The sequence below is a fragment of the Sciurus vulgaris genome (assembly GCF_902686455.1).
Source record: "Sciurus vulgaris genome assembly, chromosome: 5".
In the NCBI taxonomy this organism is placed as follows: Eukaryota; Metazoa; Chordata; class Mammalia; order Rodentia; family Sciuridae; genus Sciurus; species Sciurus vulgaris.
This window is the reverse complement of record NC_136465.1, coordinates 49,469,075-49,489,056: the sequence shown is the minus strand read 5'-3', so window position 1 is coordinate 49,489,056 and position 19,982 is coordinate 49,469,075. Positions and strand designations below refer to the sequence as shown.

Here is a 19,982-nt window from a genome sequence, read left to right as displayed (position 1 = left end):
GTCTTCTGAAGTCTGAGCCTGATCTTGTTTTAGGTTTTTCTTTCTGGGTATTTGGGTGTAGGCATTGTACCATGCTCATCGACACTAGATGATGTTCCAATAGTAAATTCCTGTAAAACTATCTGTAGGGAGCAACTAAAACCTTAGACCTGATTTTGGACTTCTGTTTCCACTTTGCAGTACACTGGGCTTCAATCCAGCAGAAAACTCTTTACTGGGTCTTAGCCAATTATGCAGATTTTCTGCCTTTTAATCCCCTTTTCTGACCAACGATGTGCTTTCTCTTGAGGAGTGGGAAGGAGAGTGAGTGAAGTCAGTTTTTTTTTTTTTTTTCACTAAAAAAAAACCAAAAACAAAAAAAACTATAAAATCAGTCCATTAATTATCACAGAAACTGTGAAACGTAGTAATAAGTGTACTCATTTTTAAAGATGAGAAAACAGGCACAAGGAGGGTAAAGAAACTGCCCACGGTTCTATGGCTAACAAGACTGGAGGTCTTATTTAATCCCAATAGTTCCACTAACAGACTTCTCTAGTCACCTGAACTCATTGTGCTACTTCCATTTTCTCCTATCACTCAAAAGCATTTGACCTATATAACTCTGACATCCTCCAAACTATTTGGCAGATATTATTCCTGTTTAGCAGATGGAAAAGAAGCAGCATATAGCAGTCACAATTTTCTTGGAGTTATGAAGCAACCTAGTGGTATGTGGCAGACACTGGTTTCCTGACAACTTGTCTCTACATGCCCTCAAATGATTCAATCCATGGTTACTCTATACGCTTTGTATTACTTCTGACTTGTAAGCAGAATTATGAAAGTAAATAGATTTGCTTCATAAATAAGTCCTTAGACAGGAAATGTAAAGAATCCTATTAAAATTAACATGTTACCTATTACCATATTTGAAGCAGTTTTATTAGCACTATAGGACAAGTGGAAATTGGGTAAACTGAAGACATACACCCCACCCTCTACTTCTATTTTTCTATGTCCAGGCCTTCAGAGCAGATGTCAACCAGAAACCCTGGCAGTGAGGTCCTAATCTGATGGGGACAGATGATCTCTTTTATTATTTCCAATTATTTCTAATACAGAATCAAGTGCTCTTTTAGCATTGAGGTCTTTTTTTTGCAGGGAGGTACTAGGGATTGAATTCAGAAACACTTGACTGTGGAGCCACATCCCCAGCCCTATTTTGTATTTTATTTATAGAGACAGGGTCTCACTGAGTTGCTTAGTGCCTCGCTTTTGCTGAGGCTGGCTTTGAACTCTTGATCCTTCTACCTCAGCCTCCCGAGTCTCTGGGATTACAGGCATGTGCCACCATGTCCCACAGCATGGAGGTCTTTTGAATTGTCTTATGATGATAAAACAAGGAAGAGTGAACCAAACCAAAAGATAAAGATTTGTAAGTGCTATAAATATGGCATGCTGCCTCTAATCTGAGATCTTTCACAAGAACCCAAGCGCTGCAGGGCAAAGTTCTTTAAAATTAGCTGCCTAAGAAACACCCGCCACTTTATATTAATAGGATTTACTTTTCTTGCAAATAATTTCCTTTAGAAAATAAATCCAGTCCAACAAGTAATTTGTAGGTTTCTGCCTCTGCTCTTCAGCTAAGTCACCCACCCACAATGGTTCAAGCTATACAAACAGAGATATTTCTGTATCATAAAGCAAACCAAGTGGTTGAAATTCTAAGCTGTTATTTTATAATCCACTTGCTATCTGTGCACAGTTCAGACCTTGTTTTCTGACAGAATAAACAAAGCAGGGCACCTGAGTCTAAAGGCATTTAGAATCTGATCTCATGAGACACTGGTGACACAAAATCTTGTAATGGCATCAACTCTTTGTTTTCATTCCTCCTGACACACTGAGACTCCATACGTAGTCCAAGATTGCTGCATAGTAACAATGCTAAGGCTTACAGAGGAAAGTGTTCTGAGATATGAATTATTTTTACCACTCCTAGTTTCAGTTTTTATAATCCAGTAGGGTTGAGATTGTATACAATGACAAAGTATACAAGACAACTGGCTCACTGGGCACAGTGGCGCACACCTGTAATCTCAGTAACTTGGGAGGCTGAGGCAGGAGGATTGCAAGTTCAAGACCAGCCTCAGTAAATCAGAGAGGTCCTAAGGACTTAGCAAGACGCTGTCTCAAAATAAAAACATAAAAAACGGGCTGAGGATGTGGCTTAGGGAAAAAAAAGAAAATAAACCTAGCTCATTGACAGCTATTGTTATTTGCAGGGTTACCATAGTGCTTCCAAGTATTAATTTTCGAGCCTCCTTGTGACTCTGACAATCCCTCTGGTAAAGAATTCTAGCTTCAAGTTTGCTACCTAATGGGTCATCAAGTATGGAGAAAATAGATGGGAAGAAATGGTAAAATGTCCCCTGTCCTGTATACCAGGCACTGTTAGGCCTTTAATGTTTACCATCCCATAAATTGGTTTTCTTCCCTTTCCCTCTCCTCCAATATGAGAGGTGGACAGAGTGAGCCTCTGAGCAGTTCAGCCAGGAGGTTCTGTGAGCTGCTTTTGGAACTGGTATGACCTCTGACTCTGGTCCACAGACTTTGTATATTTCTCAAAGGAAGCCATGCTTCTTTTGACATTGCTATACTTCTGTAACTCCCACATGGGCTAAGGTGAGGATAAGGTACCTCTAACCTAGTCCTCACTAGGAAGACAGGAGTGTTGTTATGTGAATTCTGATTGTTTCAGGTCATTGTGTGGGGATGGTCAAGCTGAAATGAAAGGAAAATATTTAACAGCTGTTATCCACACACAGTATACTTTACAAATGTTTTTATTGAATATTAATCAATTACAAGTACTGTAAGTTAGACGTTAAGCCAAAGCACAATTACAGGTTAAATATGATCACAATGATGTTTTAAATGGAAGCCCACCATGGAGGCAGGTAAAGTTCCTTGATGCCCTCTTTAGGAAATAAATAGAGGGTGAGAGAAAAAAGGTCTTCTATTCCAGGCAAACAATAACGAAGACTAGAAGGATTTACATGCTGTAAGTGGTTTTCCATGACCAAATGGGTAGAGTTGCCAGATTTAGAAAAACAAAGACAAAACCCAGGTGCTCAACTGCATTTGAATTTCACATAAATATTGAATAGTTTTTTTATGATAAGGATATGCCAAATTTTGCATGAAACATACTTAAGTTAAAAAACTGTCTGAAATTCAAATTTAAGTGAGCATCTTGAGTTTTATCTGGCAATCCTACAAATAGACAAATGTAGAAAAGAAGGGGGCAGGGGTTGGAACCCCCTGCCACTGGTGGGTCACAGACTAAAAATAAAAACAACACCAATAACAAATCAAAGGGTCACTACATTGGTTATTTACACAGACTAACATCACAATGAGAAATACAATTACTACTCCAAATGCTGCTGCCAGGAAACATTCTAGATTTCCTCAAAGCTGGTTTTGTAAATGTTTTTGAGAAACCTTGTTGATCAAAGTACCTTTTTAGTTTTGTAGGTGACAAAGACAAATATTACTACCACAAAGATAAGCTTAAAACAATGGGAGCAGAAGCAGGTATATGCACATGAAGAGTTTAAGTGTTCTGTGTAATAAACACAATGGTTGTATGCTCAGGGTCACCTCCTGGGTCTAGGCTACTAACTTAATTTCACTGAGGGGTTTTCTAGCTTTTCATCCAGAACTTTGGGAAAGGTGAGAGGATGTATGAGGGACATCCAACTACTAATATTTAAATGCAATTCTCTGCAAAGCTCTGAATCAACCAAGGGTATCCAGGACTGTCATGGAAAAGGGTAGACAGATAAAAAAAAAAAAAAAAAAAATCAGAATTCTGGAGGATGAAGAAAACTCTTTGAAAGGATGATGGTAGGGTAGATGTGCAATATGAAGTGTGAAGCTGAAAAGAGAAGGCAAAAGAATGAAGAGTCAAAATGCATCTTCTCGCAGTGTGTCATTTCACAGGAGGCCAAACTCTAGGCAGAAGACTAAAGCTGGTCACAGCATAACAATATTTGGTCTTACAGAGTATATAAAATCTTCAGCTTCTTAAAGGTTTTCAGTTTAATACAACATAGTTTATATTTTAAAATGATTAAAAAATAACTTGCATATTACTCATATTCTACAAGATATTAATTTGTTATATACCAACTTAACAGGCTTTGAAGTCTTTCTAGCACTTCTCCAAACCAGAAGGTCCAGTAGCTGAAGAATTTCAGATGTGAAGAAATTGGAATAGACTGATTACATCAGCCCCACTGTATGTGAGGGACTTATGAAATAGACCCTCATGAAATAGCTTAACAGGTATGAAATACATTGAGACATGCCTGACTCACGGACACTTTTCAACACTAAGAAATGCAATTAGAGTGTTTGATTTATTAGAATATAAAAGGTTAAAAATTTTCTGACACAGTTAAGGCTTTCTTATGAACAAATATTTAATTGCCTATTCATTGCAGAATGCATAAGTTGCTTGAAGAAACCTCACTTTTTAGGATGGTATTTCTTGAATGCATTACTTTTTCATATGCTGGATGTGTCAAATCTTAACTCGAACATTACTTTCACTTTTCTGTTATTGATTTGACATCAAACAAAATTAATTTCAGCCTTTAAATAAATTTCTGACACATGAAGCCCTATTTTAATGTCGGTTTTGAATATAAGCTGAATGACTAAAGTCTATAACTCTATTCAAGATAATTAGGCTGACAGAAAACACAGTAAGAAGGCTGTTATCATAGTTAACACTAATAGGATGTGGATGCACTGGGTAAATTTGATTAAAAACACACCATTTCTGTTTGCAAGGCCATTTACAGGAATCCAGACAGTGCATGTGTTCAAAAAGGGAGGGGGAGCAAGGTCCAACAATCCTTTGTGCCACGGAGAAATATACTGCAAGAGAAAAACCTAGACAACTTATTGCATTCTAATGTTGTCTTCTAGTGTTAACCAAAATTTTATTTTTTGTATAATGACTATGATAGAATGTTAATCTATATTTTTTTGCTTGTCACATTCAGGCATTTCTCTGTATATTTTAATGTACTTTGCTATTTTGAGGGCAAGGGAAGATCACTAACATCAAACTCAAAGGTGCACAAGGATGCTGTTTCATGAAAATATATTGGTATTGTATATTCTGCTTATGCTGCTTGAAAAGCTAGACATTTTAAGCTCCACAAAGGAAAAGAAAAATAAGAATCTTGGTTGTACTGCTGTTATTTTGCATAGAATTGAACTCTGGGTTCCATGCTGTCATTTGTTTACAAAGTGGCAGAATCTTCTGAGCAGAGAGCGCAGGAGGTCTTAAGCAAGTTCTGGTTTGATATGAAAATGCAGAGGTACCTAGATTTTTTTTCTAAGATGAAGAAAGGAGGACACTGAGCGGAATCAAAGGTAATGTTTGGAGCTATTTTAAATTCCTGATTAGCAATCTGGGGAAAAGCGAAGGTCAGGTATAAGGAGAAAAGTGTCTAGCACACTTAATTTATGTCTACGTATCCAGCTGGCCAAAACCTGGTAAATTGGAACCATCAGGTCTAGAGAGAACTCCTTTGATTTACAGCTCCAGTAAAATTGGTGTCAATGTTCATATTCTCTCTTTCATTTGGTTTGAGAAACAGGGGCCACCTTCAGGGAAGTCCTAAACTTACTAGTATTTCTGTATATTGCAGACTTAAGAAGTTAAATATATTTCAGCTTAATTTAATGCCAGAGGTTCTTCTCACTACTCTGGAAATTCCAAATATAATCCATTTTTGCCAACTTTTGAGCATACTCATGATGACCCTTGGTTTTCAAGTTCTGAAAAAATGTCTTAGACCTTGTGATATCTTCCTTAACCCCACACTCTTCAACAGATAATATAAGAACATTCTTTCAAGAACTACTGCATACTTGAATGATTACAAGACCAGAGGCAATGCAAACATCCTTCCTACACAGCATCTTTCCTCAGCACACAAAACACCAGACATGTAACACTGACAGTTTAAATAACAAACTGTAGTTCACTTTCCCAAGTGTAAGGCTCAAGTTTAAAAGTGGCACATCCATTAATCTGGTCAGTGTGATGGAAACAACACAACATATAACCACAGTTGGGTAGTGGTTTATCTGTTTAATGAAGCTATTAAGTTTTCCATATCTATATCATATGAACTCTTAACTAAAAATCACAGCTGTGTTTACCATTTAAAACTATGTCAGGGGATGGGGCAAGTAATGCACACTTCACAGCTACTGAAAACCACACAGATGGCAATTTCTTCAACCCTTTGTTACACACAGCAAAAGAGCAGGAAAGAAAAACAAAAATAAACCCTCAGTATCAATTTGTGAAGCTTTATATGGACATCTAGTGCTATTAAACATGTAGCCAAGACACAAACACCCAGCTTGGGTCACTGAAACGTCAATAGAAGCAACAACCGAGGTTAATATTCTTGATTTAATTTTAAGGACCCATGCAAGATTCAGCTACAAAATTTAAACTAGTCTGTGGATGCTTAGTTCTAGCAATGGACTCAAGCAAAAAAAAAAAAAAAAAAAAAAAAGCAAAATGTGTGTTTCAAGACCTATTTCTAGAATTTTTTCATGTAACCATTTTATTTCACTTCTGGGGATTAAAGGAGGTCACAGCTTAATCAGCCTGTATTAAAATAACAACAACAACAACAACAACAACAACAACATCAAACCCAGATTAATTTTTAGGACGTTAAATTGAAATGGCAAGTTTGTGTCATACTGTTTTTCCTATTTTCCCACCATGTTTTTACTTCTTTTGCTTCAGAGCTGAGTAGATGTACAGCATGTCAAGTAAATAAAACAATGCACGCAATATCATATTGAAAATTAAGGTGAACAGGGCAAGTGTGAGAACTGTAGGAGAAAATTTTTTATAAGTGTCAATGTGCACTTGGCAACTGTTGATTAAAACAAGCAGTACTTTCACAAAGAAAACAGTATGGTACTTCTCTACCATCTTCATTTAAAAAAATAACTGAAAGGCTTTGGTTTCAATTTTTGTTTTCCTTGTCTAAATATATTAAAAGTTTGAAGCAATGATTCAAAAATTTAGTGCAGGGATCTTTATAAACTATCTGAGGCATGCCACTCAAAATAAATCTGGAGTAAAAAAAAGTTCTTGCATTTGTGTACATCTATTTACTACATAGGATCTTTCTAAACTAAAGAGATAATAAAGTAATTTTTGGGACTCTAATGAAGTATAATAATTCCATTGACTTTGGGAAATAAGGCAGCTAATTTTGGGGGCGACAATTCTGGTGGTACAGATTAAGTGAAGGGAATATTCATCCTCTGAGGAGTCCTGTTGGTCCTTCTGGGCTATGATGGAGAATCACATGGTCCAGCTGTTCTTCATTCTGTTCCTCCTTCCCGGCCTCCCTAGTCAATTCGCCTGGGAGCTGAAGTCATAATCCCCTCAAACATTTCCCTGGCTGTGCCCTGCTGGGATTTCTAGCACTGTCCTGAACAACCCCGTAGCAGGTTTGTATTGGAAAGAGCAAGTAGTCGTCCCCAGCTTTGACTTCTCTCAACGTGGGAGCTATCCTGTAAGATGGGCCAATTCATAAAAGGAAACTAAAACTTGATGATTTTCCTTTTCATCTCAATTTATGTTATCAAGAAGTACAGATACAAAACCAAACAACAATACGTGGAAACAGAATTTGCTCAGCCAGAAGCTTGGGCTGCACTGTTAATGATTTTAGTCAGTGTGACTTTGTGCAAAATATCCTCAGGAAGGCTCTGGCTCATTTTTGAAGTAACCAAAAAACAAACAAAACAAACAAAAACCCCAGCATCAATGATGTATGTTTGGACAAAATTAAAAATGAGCCTGTCATATGTGCGTATTTGCTACATATACATGCCGTATCTAACAAAGCAAATGTAGTGTGTGAACTGTGAAAATTTGAAACAGTATTGGTAATGTCTCCTCTTTTTTCCATTTCCAAAAGATCAAAGCGACCTTGCTTTAGAAATGGATAACTGCAATGGAAATGAGCCTGAGATATGTTAAAAGGCCGCCCCTGTAAACATTTCCTCAAAGGGAACAGTAGCAGTTGAGTATGTATCAGTTACTCATACTATATTCATCACTATAGCAATGCTTTATAAAAGACAAACAGCTTATTTCTAGGCTGTCAGGGATTTATAGAATATTGATTTTTTTTTTTTGTTGTTGGAAACAATCCACTGTAATCCAGTCCCAGGTGTGAATTGGTTTGGCCTTTACCAGTGGGCATTCACTAGGTCTTCTGCTCTGCAGCTGTTGAGGTCTGTGAAGGAGCTTCTGGCTTCATGATCTGGTATGTGATAAGATACTCTGGGTATGCCTGGAAAGGGCAAAAAAGAAAAGCAACTGAGTCTTCTGGTAGGTACAATATTACTTACTAAGGCTTACTTACAAAGCCTTACTTAGCTCAGAGGCTACTGATCCTAAACAATATTCTACATGGACCCAGAAGCTGCAAAATCTATTACAGGTATCTGAACAACTAGGAGGTCCACCTGCTTGTTTATACATAAATATGTATAAATCCTACAATATAGAAACCTGGATGTTGTTCTAGCTGTGTGTGTGTGTGTGTGTGTGTGTGTGTTGCCAGAGATCAAACCCAGGGTCTTGCACATGCTAGGCAAGTGCTCACCCCTGAGCCACACCTCCAACCCCCTAATTCTACTTTGAAAACTGTACATTAGTTACATTCTGTTCATCCCTTATTACAGAGTCACATGCCATAAACAGGAAAACAATTATCAGTCATGCAGCATAGTACTGACATGTAGTATGCATCAACAAAAGTTTATTAAGTGAAAGAAGAATTCTGCCCAACTAAGTTCAAATTAATCAGAGAAAATGATACAACCCTCTGAGCTAGAAGGAGAAATGGTGAGTCACCAATAACCTAGAGGCAACAGTGTGGGGATCATTTTAAATAACCAATTAATGATATCATTTGCAGGAAAGATAATAGTTCAGATTTAAGACTTGCCTCCTCCACATTTGTTTTTTTCTTGCAGTTAGTAAAACAAAGTTCAATGAATGGAACGGGATAAGTACTTCTTCATGGGAACAGAAAAAGGAAGGCTGACCAGAGGAAACTGTTATAAATCTTAACCAGAAATCACTATGAAGACAGTTATTGGAAAGAGAGGAGGAATTAAAAACAAAACAAAACAAAAAAAAAACCCTTAGTTTGTTTACCATGCAAAATTCTTCGATCCTAAATATAACATGAGGGTAAAAGTAGGTTGAGTACTTCAGAGTGTCCTGTGGCTGAAAAATAATACTGCTTGGTACACAAAATATTTTCAGGTCCCAAAATAATTTGTTGCATGCTGACTTATAAATTTCTTGCATGGGATAAGAAAAACCTGGACCTTAAAATGCAAAAACACCCTTGTGATTTACTGAATTTTTGCTTTCTCTCTCACTCTTTTCTTAAAAGATGAGGAGGGATGTTCAAGTTGTTCCATCTGGCCCTGAACTCAAGATCCTTTCTCCTGTGTAGCTGGGATTATAGGTGTGTGCCACAGCACCTCACTTGAATTCTGTACACTTCGATCTTAGGTGGCAGAAATGATTACATATCTATGTCTTAGCTTTCCTCATCTATTAATGTGATCAGCAAAATAGTAGGATTTTTATGGGGATTAAATACAAAGGTCTTAGAATAGGTTTGTGTAGAAAGAATTCAATGTGTTGGTTATTACTATTAATGTTACTACCATCATTATTATAATTCAATATAGTATACTGCCTCCTAAGAAGTCTCAGCAAATATTTTAAAAAGAACAAAAGTTTAAAAAAGTTGTAACTGTTTATACATGTAAAGAGTCATTATCATTCATAATATTCTTTTCCAAAATTTCAGTCTGCTCTGGTTTAAGTTAAAAACAGCAATGACTTTCATCAATTAGTGTATTTGTTGGAATACCAAGATGAAGAATCTCCTAACTTTCTAATTTGAAGCCTCGATAACTGAAGAGTCTGTACTTCTCCTTTATTATAATTTGCATACTGCTTATTTCTTGAAATGTTTTAAGATGGCATTTTAGTTTTTAGGTACCAAAACAAGCTGGGGCAGATGTAAAGAATGTAACAAAGCTCATATAGTAGTAGAAAAATGAAAATACTGAGTAGTTAATCAGATGGTTAGGTGGTCAAAAAAAGAATCTAAGGAGGAGCACATAATACATGTTAAAAATTAGTATAAAGTTTGTTCCTACTTTCTTATGTCCCAATGAAGTTTACTGTCTCTCATACTTGGTATGACAGTTCCGTTATACTCGTAGATAAGTTGCTTAAGCAGAGAAGTCAGGAACACTGGTATATACATTTTGGTAGCTCACTATTTAAGATGACCCCTGACATGTAAATTTTAGGCAGATTCTAAGATTCTAATGGCATTAGTTACTTCAAGAACCTTATTCACAAGGGCTACTGTTTCTACTAATTATGTTATTGAATTGTTTCTGTATACAGTTAAGATACTAATCACATAAAAGTTCGAAGGGATTTAAAGCAAGGAAATCATTAAACTACAAGACTAAAAGGGATTAGGATGGACTCAAAAACATTATTTCTTGCCAAGTCACTTTAAGTCCATGCTGGTTATAAAAACAGAATTGTTTTAAGTTCCTGAAAGTCAACAACCACTTTGGGTAATTCACATATAGGACACTTTCCTTAATCCAAATTCCTAATGCTAAAATTGAAACTCAGATGCTCTATTTATTTCTCATAGTGATAAGGAAGGGATTGTTATGCACTCTTGAATAATTCTGTATATTGGAAAACCATTCTAAAAGTCATTCTATAGTCTGTTCTTCTCCAGGTTAAATTTTCTGCATTTTTCAAATCATTTCAGTAAAGCAGGTGAACTCTCTGTAGCAACCAAGATCAGAGAATCTCTCCTTTATGTCAAATGTGAAACATAAAACACATAAAAATACTCCTGACACTTTAAGTCCAAACACATGTTATAATCAGAGCCATTATTTTCAAGCATAGCCTAGATAACTATCAACTTTTTTTTAATCCTAAGGAAACTATTCTACTAATAATTAATAATATTCCTTACATCAATCCTATGAAAAAAATTTGTGTGTTCTCGAAAGTGTAACACTAGGATAAAGAGTAACTTAGTAACTAAGGAGAATGATATAAAAGTTAGGAAAGGAAAATTTCATAAAGTCAGGAAAAACTGTTTACCCAAAACTATCAATTAGTAGACACTACATTAGTTAACACTATCCATGTGGACAAGTATACTTGGATGTGGAGGAATTAGTATCCTTCCCTGAAATAAAACAAACACTAAGGACTGCTCTTTTGGGGGTGTGGGGGGGAGGGGGTTTGGTTACTGGGGATTGAATCCAGAGGTGCTTTACCACTGAGCTACACTGCCAGACTTTAAACAAGTTATCAAGTCATATTTTACTCGGGAAATGGTTGAATGATAAGTTTTGGAAATGTAAATGTATTTACTTTACTTATACTTAATTTCTAAGTATTATTATTTCTTTCAACCCAAATGATGAAAGAAATACTTACTATAGATAACTTACAATATAATTAGAAATGTAAGATAAAGAAAATGGAAGTCACTTATAATATCAATACAAGGCAATAAATACTCTTACATGTTGTATGCTTTTATATTTAGTAAATATTATGCAAATATATTTTTAAAATAACAGGCATATGATTACACTAAAATTTTACCGTTCTATTTTGTTGAGTATTTAGGTCAAACTTTTCATTATGATAAGACAATGATGGATACCCATTTTGTATGGGACCATCACTGATTATATCTAATACAAATTCCTACAAGTATAATTACTGAATCAATATAAAAGCATCTTCTCTGTAAGTCTGGAGTTTACAATTTAAACAGAAAAATGGAAAATTTATTTTTTGTTTGTTTTTCTTGTTTTTTTTTCCTCCCCAATCCCACGATGCTGGGGATTCTAAACCCTGTCCTTCCGCATGCTAGGCAAGCACCCTCCAAGATGGGCTATATCATCAGCACTTTTGTTTGTTTTTCTAAACTTATCTGGAAACAACTACAAACTTATATTGCAAAAGTTAATATGGTACCAAAAACACCTGTTTAACTTTTACCCAGATCCATTTATTTATCTCATTTGCTTTATCATTTTCACTTTTCCCATTTCCATCTAGATATAAATACATGTAAACCCAGCTACAATATAACACCCACCTATTTTTTTCCTGAAACATTTAAGTTATATATATCATTCTCTTATATGAGTTTTGTATCAGCATTTATAATTTTACATTGATAAAATAATTTCATCTATCTACTATTCCTATAAAATACTTTCATCTATCTACTATTCCTATTGCAATTTTATCAGCTGACCTCCATATAATGTCCTTTCATTCCTAGTACCAACAAATTTTAGGAGCCACATTTATCTGGAAAATTTCCAGTCTTAGTCTTTTATAATATTGATATTTAAAACAATCCAATCTTCTCAGATTTTAAAAAATAAAGAACATTCATTTTGATTAGATTTAGATATTTTTGGCCAGAATATGGCATAGATGATGTTGGTGTCCTTCTTAGGACAGCTATCTGGAGACATGCTATATGCCCACCTGTCCCTCATATTAATTTCCATTATCTGGTCAAGGCATTGTCTTCTTTCTTCAATGGGCAATTAGTGTTTCCCCTCTCCTATGTAATAAAAAGACCATACAAATATCCTCCTTATTGAAAGTAGCACCTAAATTTAGAGGTCATTGATGATTCTTACCATGATGGTCTAAAATGGTAATTTTTCCAACTCCAATACTACCTCCACAACTATCCATTTGTCTTTTTTTTTTTTTTTTTTTTTTGTGGTGCTGGGGATCAAACCCAGGGCCTTGTGCTTGCAAGGCAAGCACTCTACCGACTGAGCTATCTCCTCAGCCCTATCCATTTGTCTTGAACATTCATTCTACTGTGATCAAGAGCCTCCCTTCCTCCCTCATTTATTTATCCATTTATTTTTAGAACAGAATAATGAATTAATAATTTTTTCCCAAAAGACTCATCACTGCATTTATTTTGGTGTTTTACTGTCCCAGATTTGGTGAGTTGGAGCTCCTTCAAGCTGGCTTCTGTGTCTTTGTGATATGCCCCCATAGTTTTGTTTTATTTATTTATTTTTGAGCACTGGCATAACAAGATATTAGAAGTTCACCTTATACCTAATTCAGCCCTGAAATTACCAGTTTCTTCAAGAAGCCTTTGTTCCTTTTAGCTGGGAATGGTATAAGAGATCAAGACATGGCTCAGTTTTGCTTACATTTAAGCACATGTGTTTGTGTGGGCATATATATGCATGCACTTCTTATCTCTAGCAAAGAAACCCCAATAGCAATAAGCAATACTATAAGTCATTTTCTTTTCTTGCATTATGGGACTCATTTGAAATTCAATGAAGATTTTAAAATTTTTGTTTTCAAACACATTGAAAGACATTTAGCAGTACTGTGAGAGTCAAGGACAGGTTTAAAATCTCTAGAAAGTTTTAAATTAAATATATATTTCCATAAATATTTTTTTCCAATTTTATTTTGGAGCCCCAAGCGGTTGACAGAATTAAATATAATGCAGCTTTATGACTGAGAAAGCTACAGTACCATGATCAGAATTATAGATTCAACTCATAAAACCAGCTATGGCAAGTACAACCTTGAAGAAGACCCATCAAAGGGCAGCTGCTCTTAGCTCCCCCCTGTTTTTTTGGGTCATCAAGCACTATAGAACATTAATTCATGAGACCCTAAGTCTTTCTCAGCTGCCCTCTTTTTCATATTAAAAAAAAGCTATTATCTGGCCAACAGGTAAGTGATGTAAAATCGATGTCAAAGAATCATATCTTTATATCTAAAGTGAGAAGTGATAAGTGGTACCAATGAGGTGTACACTTCATTAAAAAAGTTTTTCTTAAGTCTTATATGGTCTCATCTTCTGTACTGACATGTTTAGTAATTTGGTCATGCTTATTTGATGAGTTACGTACCTGTTCTCCTCTGTAGATGACATACTCAGCATACGCCAGCCCATTGACACTTGGTCTACCAATAACTGAGTGATGACCTGGAGGGGCATGGGCCATCTTCATGGTGCTGAATTGCAGAAAGGATTTTCCAAGGGTCACTCTACAGAAAAGCATTTGTCTAAGGAAAAAAAGAAAGCAATGCTTTGAAGGAAGCTATAAATGTTGGTTTTGATTTTTTTTTTTATAAAAATTTAACATAAAGCATAGCTAACCTGCATGTCACTTTCAAATTTTATGTCTAGGAATGGGATATGAGGTGTTGATTTATAATAAATAATTATCAGGCTTAATAGTTATAGTTTAAAGTAGTTTTGGTGTAGCTTAGAAATCACAGAAAACAACTGGCATTAGGTAGTGCCTAGTGGAAAAACTGAGTGCCTAGAGAAAACTGAGTTTTGCATAAATGGATAGGTGGAATGTAAAGCAAACAAGAAAATGGAAATAGCATCTGAAATTAAGATTGAGCTTATTTATTATGGGGAAAAAAGTAAAAACTGAGATAAGCTGTAATCATAAAAGTGGATCATTAACAAAAATATGAGGCTTAAATGTACAGCTGAAGTCATACTACTTGGGTGAAATGAATTGGAGCATGTGTCACAAGAAGTATGAAAGGTTGACAATGAAGAAAATATATTATTATATAAACTATAGCCTATGGACCAAATCCTGCCTGCCACCTGTTTTGTAAGTCCCGATTTTATAGAACAAAGCCATGCATTTGTTTACATACAGTCTATGGTTGCTTTTGCATTATAAGGGCAGGGTTGAGTCATTATGACAGGGAAAAAATGACCTGCAAAGCCTAAAATAATAATTATCTAGCCCTTCAAAGAAAAGTTCAACCCCTAATCTGAGAGACAAACATTTTAACTAATAAGTACAATTAGTCACACTGTTAAATGTAAACAGTTATTATTCAAATGATCTTTATGTTATGACCAATCAGAGATAGGGGATTCTAAGTCAACTAAAATTTGTGTTCAATCTACAAAGATGACTGAGTCCTGCCTGAACTGGCTTTTTTAGTAGGGTGCCACTGATGATTCTCTGGGATGCTGGCTTGCTGTCAACTGTATTCTCTTTTAGGTCCCAGAGAAATGGGTCTTGGTCCACATTAGAGAGAAGTTTTTTTGAGTTCTATCTCTATATAATGGCAATGGTATGTTGTCATTAGGTTCTGAGCATTCCTCACTTGTTGGTTGGGGAACACAACTTTTGACCAAATGGGAAGCTTTCTGCTTCCTGCCCCAAAGCTTTACTGTTGGCTGGTGAAAATGCATAACCTGCCCAGCCAGCCCAGGAGACTGCAGGTTAAAGATGAGCAGATGGAGAGACTGGCTCATGTCTGCTCACTTGGCTTGTCTTGTAAACTGCAGTACATAATGCAGCAGTCAAAAATGTCGGGGTACCAATGCCCTGGGGGCAAATATTGGTCAATGCAAGACAGGAGCCAGTAGATAAATTCACCCCTACTGATATACTACTATTCTGAAATATAGAATGTAGCTCATACAGGTTCTCTGAAGATGTCCCATGGGCTGAGCAAGCAAGAGCACTTGTTAAGAAATCATGGTGAGCTAGTTTTCAGATACACATCAGAGTTTTCTCTGCCTCTTTTTCTACCTGTCTTTTTGTGCACTCAATCCTGGTTACTTGGGACTGCACTTGCCAAAGAAGTACTAGTTATGTGCTCTGGTTTCAGGCTCTGTTTTTTTTTTTTTTTTTTTTTGCGGTACTGGGGATCGAACTCAGGGCCTTGTGCTTGCGAGGCAAGCACTCTACCAGCTGAGCTATCTCCCCAGCCCTCAGGCTCTGTTTTTGAGGAAACACTGGCTAAGACATAAACTTGTGTGTCTAATTTAAATGAGTGACTGCTAGTCCTTATCTAGGTTCACTTTTTTTTTTTTTTTTTTTGGTACTGAGACTGAACCCAGGGGGGCTTTACCACTGGGCTATATCCTCAGTCCTTTTGAATTATTTTTAATAATGATTATTATTTCTTTATTTTTTAGTTGTCAATGGATCTTTTATTTTATTCATATGCAGTGCTGAGGATCAAACCCAGGGCCTCACACATGCCAGGCAAGTGCTCTACCACTGAGCCACGATTCCAGCCCCCTTTTGAACTTTTATTTTGATAGAGGGTCTCACTAAGTTGTTGAGGTTGACCTCAAACTTGGGATCTTCCTGAGTCACTCAGAGTGCAGGAGTGTGCTGCCTGGTTAGGGTGATTTTGATTGCTTGTTTAGGTTTTTTGTCTCCACAGGAGTTATGTTTGAAGCAATCTAGCTTTTGTATGCTATATATCCTTAGTAATTTGTGTGTTCTTAACAAAAGAAATCTGACCATATGGCATCCATCTTACAAGTGCTGATGACAGGAAACTTTTTAAGGTCAATTGCTATAAGGAATTTCAAGACTCTTTTTTTAAGGTCTTAGCTGAATCAAAAGATTTCTTATGAAGCTGACTGGGAAGATAAATCTGATTACTTTAATGTATTAAATTCTGATCCTTGTAAAATATAATTCTTTGGTATTTTGTTTATCAGAGAATGTATACTATTATTCTCTCCAACTTCTGAATTTTAAAATCCTATTTAAAATTCTGATGTTCATTTGAATGCCACTAATTGCAAAGTTGATATTTTAAAGTTGAGTTTTTCAAGGTTAATTATATATCCTGTCCTAATGTGAACAATTCACTAGCAAACTCAGAAGCAAATTAAAGAGCCTCATTGTTTATAGAAGTTGTCTTAGTTCAAATGTGATGAGAGCTAGAGTGTCTTTGTTCTGTAGAAGTCATTTTCAGTCTTATTTTGATTATGAAGAAAGGCACGTGAACACCAGGGAGAAAAGCCCAGATGCAGGGAGGTTCATTACAATCCATGGTTGGTGTACACGTATCTGGTTTTTACTTGGTATCAGCTTTGCCATCATTGCTCCTATTTTAGGGTAATCAGCTGTTCTTACTTCACCACTAAGTCTTTCATTATTAGAAGTGAGACTTAAGATAACCTGCGACTTTTGCAAGGCCCCCAAACTAATCAGGTTAGTTGAGGGTGGCTACCATTACACTGAAGATAGGATGCTCACCTATGACATATATAACATGACCTGTCTTTGTGTGTGGGGCAGCCTGTTCCTCCTCCAATCCCATAAACATACTGGTTGCTTTTTGAGGAGTTTTCAGCAAAATAAATCCCAGCTCCAAACATTCCTCCTATATATGCATGACGCTCATCAAAGCCTTTATGAATAATGGCATTAATGAAAGGAGAACCTAAAAATATAAAAACAGAAATATTAGTTTTTGAACAGTTTTTGGAATCTTAATTAACTGAACTGAGCAGATTAATATTAAGAAACAACATACAAATGAAAAAGTTTATTTTGGTCTATTATACATAAGTTATTGTATTGTACTAGAATCATATCAGTGACCCACAGTGTTTGTTAAGAAAAAATACAATATGGATATAAATGGTATGAGGTTTTTAGATAGCAAAGTGCAACATGGCTTTGAAAACAGACTATTTTACGTGAAGGCTTGCATTTGATAAACTATAAAAAAATAATTAGGTGGCTCAACTTGCAACTGAAGTTCTGAAATAATCTGGCAAATTATTTTCATTGCATATGCCTTGGAAAGTATGTATTAACATGTAATGCATATGAAAGCCAGTACAAACAATTATTTGTAGGGGAAAAAAAAAAAAAACAAAAACAAGCAATTTTAACTCAATTGTAATATATTCAATCATGTAACTTTCTCACTTTATTAATTTTGCAAAAGCGCAGAGACATGTCTACAATAACTGTATGCTACTCACCATGAAATAGCATGCGCTCATTGTGATGGTTGTGATTCTCTTCAGATACTTCTTTTTGTCTGTGACAGAATCGTTCCCTCAACTTCTTGTTGACAACCTTTTGAATCTTTATGGATGAAGAACAAAGAAGCTAAGTATTAGAAAAATTAAAGTCTATGATTTAAAATGAAAACTATTATTTCTTTTAGCGGGGGGAGGGTGGTGAGAGAGTGTCAAAAAAGTTTTGGATCTATTTGTTTAAGACATTATATAAAAAAGATAAAGTTGCCAGGTGTGGTGGTGCATGCCTGTAAGCCCAGCTATCAGGAGGCTGAGGCAGGAGGATAGAGTTTGAGGCCAGCCACTGCAACTTAGTGAGATCCTGACTCAAAAAATAAAAATGGTTAGGAATGTAATACAGCTCATAGGTAGAGCATTCCTGGGTTCAATCCGTGGTACTACAAACAAACAAGCTGCCTTGTCACTGGAATTCTGTTAATGCACTAGCTTTTAGTGACAAACTTTTAAAGTTTTTAATTATTCCATACCAGAATAGGTTCTTGCTTCAAAAGGTTATTTTTAAGCTTCTGCCTAGGCTTAATGAATTTTATAAGATGGGGGCCTGTAAATTCTAAAAAAAATTCTAAAAAAAAATTTCCCTGGGTAATTATAACATGTACCAGTATATAATTTCCACAGATCCATTAACTCAGAGTTAAATCAGTTCTCAATGAATTTTACTCATCTTCATAAAACCCCTCTGAAAAAAGTGGATAACAGTCACCTAATTCCATGTTATAAATTATGACACTAAGATTAAGAGATACATGTATTCTGGTATCACTGACTCAAGGAGATTGAAAATCCAGGCCTTAATAAGATACTACTTCCAAACGATTAAAAAAGAATTATTGTCAGCTATGGTCTGAATTTGTGTATGAGCTGGGAGACCCACATCCAAATATGTGTCACCAGTTCAGACTGACACAGCTTTTTCTATTTGCAGCTTTGGTGTTTTCAGCATGTTTCAAAGGGATTCGAAGTTGTATTGTATTGAGGACAATGACACCTCAACTCTGGGTATCAGGTAATTATCTTTGGAAGTTTGAAAATATGACTTTTTAAAACAATTTTTTAATTGTCAAGATTTTTCAGGTGAGCCTTGCAATCCAATTTACACCATGAAAGTTTTTAAACTTACTCGAATGACATTATATCTGTTGAAAATGCCACCAGCATTACCACCATCTCTGTGTTCTCGAATAGTACTCTGCATCTATAGAAGAAAATAATTAACTCTGTGAAAATATACCAGCGTAGAATTCCAAAGACAGTCCTTCTATTATCTTCAATATGTCCATTTTTCTATATGGTTTCTACTGATGAGTCTATACCTGGGTCTGATAAATTAAGAGTTCAATACAAATTGGTCAACAAATTTAATGGCTAAGTATTTCTGGTGAGAAAAGTCACAAACAATAAACTTGTGCACTTTCTGTTTTTGTTCTTCCATTCACCAAACTAAAAGTGATTGTCTAAAAGAAAAAGTGTTTTAAACCCCCAAGTTTCTTGGGCTGGGGATGTAGATCAATTGTAAAACAGTTATCTAGTATGGACACTGGTAAGTGCTTAGAAAACAAAAACCGAATCAAACCAAATTAAAAAAAAAAAAAAAAAAACAAGTTTCTGACAGAACCAATTCAAAGAGTGAATTCTCTATTTACTGCTCCATTTGGGAAGATATTCAGCACATGTTTACATTATCAGAATTGACTACTGGAAAAATAATTAGGCAATAAAACACTATAGAGGATGTGATGTCTTCTTGATATGGTGACTAAGTATGAGCTGAAAGACTATCTTGGTTAATATTCTTGAGTTCTCTAATGTAATTTCCTAGCATGGGAATGGAAATGGTATGAGCACTGATTAAAAAAGCAACAAACACACAAATAAATGTAAACATATGCTTTTCGCTTATATATTTGCATAATAATGGAACCAGGCAGCTGA

General features: G+C 35.6%; 1 protein-coding gene across 1 annotated transcript in view; it reads right to left on the bottom strand.

The window, feature by feature from the left end:
• Nucleotides 1-2,812: 2,812 nt before the first annotated feature.
• Nucleotides 2,813-19,982, bottom strand: part of TNKS (tankyrase) — a 197,000-nt gene continuing 179,830 nt past the window's right edge. The window contains exons 23-27 of the mRNA XM_079139072.1: nt 19,171-19,245; nt 17,991-18,096; nt 17,254-17,440; nt 14,119-14,275; nt 2,813-8,405 (exon numbers count right to left, since the gene is read on the bottom strand). Coding sequence (XP_078995198.1) covers nt 8,319-8,405; nt 14,119-14,275; nt 17,254-17,440; nt 17,991-18,096; nt 19,171-19,245 — 612 coding nt within the window. The 3' untranslated portion in view covers nt 2,813-8,318. The remainder of the gene's footprint in view (nt 8,406-14,118; nt 14,276-17,253; nt 17,441-17,990; nt 18,097-19,170; nt 19,246-19,982) is intronic.